At 48.0% G+C, this 5,389-nt stretch overlaps 1 protein-coding gene across 1 annotated transcript; it reads right to left on the bottom strand.

The window, feature by feature from the left end:
- Window positions 1-375: 375 nt before the first annotated feature.
- On the bottom strand, window positions 376-4,928 carry LOC122150601. The gene is given in 5 exon segments (XM_042781846.1): window positions 376-1,178; window positions 1,309-2,469; window positions 2,472-4,090; window positions 4,092-4,772; window positions 4,774-4,928. Coding segments are annotated over 5 exon segments (4,419 nt in total).
- Between the last annotated feature and the right edge of the window lie 461 nt (window positions 4,929-5,389).

Here is a 5,389-nt window from a genome sequence, read left to right as displayed (position 1 = left end):
CTGTCAGCAAAGGAGAATTTTACGTAATCATTGGCGTTCACCTCCCACTTCCAGTCCCCATCATTAGAAGTTACACAGCTCCAACTTTTGCAGTAGTACTGAGAGGGGCCCCCACATTGCCGGATATTTCTTTTATACCCCGGGCAAGCATAAAAACCCATAGATCTGATATGGCATTTGGCCCACCCACATTCTGTAGCTTTTCCAGGGGAAAAAAATAAATCAGGCCACCATACGTTAAGGGGGGTGGTAGAGTTAGTAGAGTTCAAAGTTTCATGGGTTCATCCGTCGTGAATTCACCAAGTAAACTTGAAAGGTTGATGATTGGTCGTGCTGGTTCCAAGGCGGCAGAGGTTTAAGGTGAAGATGAAAGTCTCAGTCCTCATTGTTTCGAGTCATTCTGACCTTCAACGGATTTTCAGGATCTGAACGTGCTCTCCAGTTTATTCGCGCTGACTGTTGTTCCGATGGGTCAGCTTTCCTGATATGGGAGTGGTGTATCCAGACGCTGACTCCATCTACCCTAAGGGCAGTAGGGGTTACAAGAACAACAACATAAGGCCCTCTCCATCTCAGTTCCAGTGTTTTTTGCTGGTGCCTCTTTACCCACACCCAGTCTCCTGGTTCAATTCCATGGTTAATTCCCTGTTCACTAAGAGGACCTTCATATATGGCTTGGAGTTTGGGCCATAATTCCTTCTGAATTATTTGGAGAGTTTTCATCCCCAAGATTAAATCTTTTGGCAACTCATCGGGACATTTTTCCAGGTTGGAAATAATAGGGGGAGGTGTCCCATACATTATTTCAAATGGGGTCAGATTCAGCATGTACGGGGTGTTCCTAGCCTGGTAGAGTGCGAAGGGAAGGAGGGTCACCCAGTCTCCACCAGTTTCTATTGCCAATTTAAACAGTCTCTCCTTTAGGGTTCTGTTCATTCTTTCTACCTGCCCCAAACTCTGAGGGTTATATTCACAATATAGTTTCCAATTTACCCCCAGGGTCGAGGCTAAGCCCTGGATAACCTTACTTACAAAAGCTGGTCCGTTGTCTGATCCTAACGTTCTAGGCATTCCATATCTAGGTACTATCTCTTCTAAAATTTTCTTGGCTACTGTTACTGCTGTTTCTCCTTTAGTGGGGTATGCTTCCACCCATCCCAAGAAAGTATCCACTAACACTAGGAGATATTTATATCCATATTTATCTGGTTTAACTTCAGTGAAATCTATTTCCCAATGACGGCCTGTCTCCCTCCCCCTCCCCCTCATACCTGCATGTGTGTTCTTCCTCTTCCCTATTTTCATGACCTGACAGGCCCGGCACCGGTCCACCACACTGAGCTGCTTGCTTCTGATGGTGTATACGGACCTGCCCTTTGTCCAGTAGCTCCAACATTTTCCGTCCCCCTAAGTGAGTCACTTGGTGGAGGTGTGTGAGAAGATGCTGCCCCAATTCTTCTGGGAGAATCAGTTTTCTCTCTGAGTCCATATACCATCCATTCTTATCTTTTTCTATCTGTGGTGATTTTTCAGCCCACTGTAAGTCTTGTTCAGAGTAGTTGGGAGTAGGGGGCAGGAGTTCCGGTTGTGGGCAAGGTAAATTAGTTACTAAAGTGTGTACCGTTTGGAGGGCAGCTCTCTTAGCTGCCTGGTCCGCTGCTCGGTTGCCCCTTGCTTCAGGGGAGTGTCCCTTCTGATGTCCCGGGATGTGAACCACTGCTACCATTCATGCCCGGATCACAGCTGACAGTAAGCGGAGGATTTCTATCTGGTTCTTTATTTCTCTTCCTTCTGCGGTTCTGAACCCACGCTCCCGGTAGATGGCTCCATGTATATGAAGAGCCACATACGCATACCGGCTGTCAGTATACACCTTTAGCCTCTTCCCCTCTGCCCTTTCCAATACTTCCGCCAGGGTGATAAGTTCAGCTTTCTGAGTGGAAGTTCCTGGTGGCAAAGCGTCGGCCCAAATAATTTCTTCCCGGCTGTCTACCACCATGGCCCCTGCATACCTTAGCCCATCCTGTACAAAACTGCTTCCATCCGTGAACCAGATGAGGTCACTGTTCTCCAACGGGCAGTCTCGCAAGTCCTTTCTGAGCGTATTTACCTCTGCGAGTATTTCTGAGCAGTCGTGCAGAGGTTTATCTAGGTCAGGGTTAGGTAGCAGGGTGGCGGGGTTTAAAACTGTTGGGGCTAAGAATTGTACCCTTGGAGTGTCAAGTAATAGTCTCTGATAATGAGTTAATCTGGCGTTGGTTATCCATTTCCCCAGAGGCTGTTTGAGCACTCCTTCAATGGCATGGGGAGTGGTTACTTTCAAAGTCTGTCCATGGGTTAACTTATCTGCATCTTTAACTAGCAGAGCAGTGGCAGCGATAATTCTCAAGCAAGGGGGCCATCTTGCTGCTACTAGATCCAATTTCTTTGAGAGGTATGCTACTGGCCTCTTCCATGGCCCTGTTGTTGTGTTGGGACACCCTTGGCTATTCCTTTTTTCTCATCAACAAACAGATGAAATGGTTTAGTGGGATCAGGTAATGTCAATGCTGGGGCTTCAAGGAGTGCTTTCTTAAGTTCTTTAAAAGCTGAGTCCCTCTCTGGAGTCCAGTCCCACTCTGACCCTTCTCTACTGAGCTCATAGAGAGACTTCACTTTTGTGGCGAAATCTAGAATCCACAGATGGCAATAACCTACTGTTCCTAAGAATTCTCTTATCTGCCTCGAGCTTGTGGGTTGGGGAATCTGTAGGATAGTCTGTTTTGTGGCTTCAGTGAGCCACCTCTGCCCAGCTCTCAACTTATACCCCAAGTATGTGACTTCTGGCTTAGCTATCTGAGCTCTCTTGGCACTAGCTTGATATCCCAGCTCTCCTAGAGTGGTGAGCAGTTTCTTGGTTGCTTCAAGGCACCCAGCCTGGTCGGGGGCTGCTATTAACAAGTCATCCACATATTGTAGTAAAGTTACTTGTGGGTTTTGACCCTGGTACTCACGTAAGTCATCACTCAAGGCCTCGTTGAACAAAGTGGGCAAGTGCTTGAACCCTTGGACTAATCTTGTCCAGGTCAGCTGGCTGAGGACTTTATCCGTTTCACCAAACCATTCGAAGGCAAAAATGTCTTGACTCTGTGGGGCTAGGGGCAGGCTAAAGAAGGCATCCTTCAAGTCCAAGGTAATATACCACACATGATCTGGAGGAAGATTACTGAGCAGCGTGTAAGGGTTAGGGACTGTGGCATGTATGTCTTCAACCCGGCGATTTACCTCTCTCAGATCCTGCACCAGTCGGTATTCTCCCCCTGGTTTCTTTACTGGTAGGAGAGGTGTATTCCATGCAGACCGGCACCTCTTTAGTACCCCTTCCCATAACAGCCGCTGGATATGGTGTTGTATGCCTTCCCGGGCTTCCCTGGGCATGGGATACTGTCAGACTCTTACTGGTATGGCAGAGGGTTTTAAGGCCACAATGATGGGCGGTCGGTGTTTTGCTAATCCAATTCCTCCAGTCTCTGCCCAGGCTTGGGGAAACTCTTCTAGCCACGGAGCCATATCTGTTAAGCCTGTACGTTGGTCTTCTACACCTTTATACAGGTGGTATTCATCGTGTAAGGCAATTGTTAGAACCTGCAGAGGAGAGCCTTCCCCATAGGTAACCTGGACACCGTTTTTATGGAAGAATATATGTGCTTGAGCTTTGGACAATAAGTCTCTTCCTAACAGTGGTGCAGGACAGTCAGGTACAATTAAGAATGAATGGGACACCTGTTTAGTTCCCAGGTTCACTTGTCGCTGCTTTGTCCAATGATACTGATTTGCCCCTGTTGCCCCCTGGACCAGGCTAGTTTTTGAAGAAATCTTTCCCTCTTTCTTACTGAGGATGGAGTACTGAGCCCCTGTATCTACCAGGAACTCTACTGGCTTCCCTTCCACCTTCAAGGTTACCCAAGACTCAGGGAGGGGTTCTGAGCCCCATCTCCCCTAGTCGCTGTCCTCGCCTGTCACCAACGTTCTAACAGGAGCAGGCTTTTCATATTTTTTGTTCTCTTTCTTTGGGCATTCATTCTTCCAGTGTCCAGTCCCTTTGCAAAATGCATTGGTTTGGGGCCAGGGGTGGGTCTCAGCGGGGCCTGTCATGTTGGTCTGGTCTCCTTCCTCTCCCTCTCCCTATGTCTCCCCAAGCTCCAGCAAAGAAAATCTTTGCTAAATCCTTCTGATTTTGTTTATTCTCTTTAGCTTGGAATTCTTGTTCCTCCCTCCGTATTCTTTCCTCCCTTTCTTCTGGGGTTTCTCTAGTATTATACACCTTTTCTGCTACTTTAATTAAGTCCTGTAGGGTCTGCTCACCTAATCTGTCTATCTTCTGAAGCTTTCCTCTGATATCAGGGGTCGCTTGGTTTACAAAAGATAGGACCACTGCTGCTCTACTCTCATTGGCTTGCAGGTCCATAGGGGCATACAGTCTAAACAGTTCAATCAACCTCTCTAGATATGCTGCAGGGCTCTCTGTCGGCCCCTGCCTGACTGAGTTTACCTTGGCCAAATTGGTCGGCTTCCTTGCTGCTGCTGCTGCTGCTGCTGCTGCTGCTGCTGCTGCTGCTCGGAGACCGGCTATTAGAATCTGGTGGTACTTTTGGAGACACTCCCTACCTTTTGATTGCTCAAAATCCCAATCGGGACAAGATAACGGGAACCCAGCATCAATAATATTCTGAAGAGTTGTTGGCTGTCCATTGTCCCTGGGCACATTTTTCCTGGCCTCGGTCAAGATTCTCTTTTTCTTCAGTGGTGAACAAAACCTGTAATAGCTGCTGACAATCATCCCAAGTGGGGTTATGAGTAAACAATATAGAATCTAACAAATTAATTAAGCTTTGGGGGTTTTCAGAAAAGGGGGTGTTCTGCGCTTTCCAGTTATACAGGTCCGACATTGAAAATGGCCAGTACTGCCAGGTTCTGCTTCCGTCCTCATGAGGTGGGCCTGTCGCTCTGAGGGGCAGCACCTGGACAGTGGACGAGGGGCCTTCAGTTTCCTGGGAGCCCCTCTGGTGTGGGCGGAGACCGGAGGCTGGGCCCATAATGGCGGGCGGCACACTTGGAGCTCTCGCTCCACTCCCTCCCGATACTTGTGGAGCCTGGAGAGGGTGGGAAGGTGGTGTAGGGGCATAGGGAAGTGAAGATATGCCACTTTCTAGATCTATCAGATCGGAGTGAGATTGGGAATCAGACAAAACCAGTGGAATGGCTGCTCAGGACTCAGGTCGTCTTGGTTTCTCCTTTTTGCTAGTCCCAAGTGAGGATGTTAACACCTTAACAGAAAGATTTGGAAGAAAAGGTTTTAGCCATGGGGGAGGGTTAGTCACCATATCTTACCACACTAAAATGTAAGGAA

Source organism: Orycteropus afer, unplaced genomic scaffold (genome assembly GCF_000298275.1).
Source record: "Orycteropus afer afer isolate SDZICR_OR568_19922 unplaced genomic scaffold, OryAfe1.0 scaffold00180, whole genome shotgun sequence".
Classification (NCBI taxonomy): domain Eukaryota; kingdom Metazoa; phylum Chordata; class Mammalia; order Tubulidentata; family Orycteropodidae; genus Orycteropus; species Orycteropus afer.
Note: the sequence above shows the minus strand (reverse complement) of the source record. Positions and strands in the feature narration are given on the sequence as shown.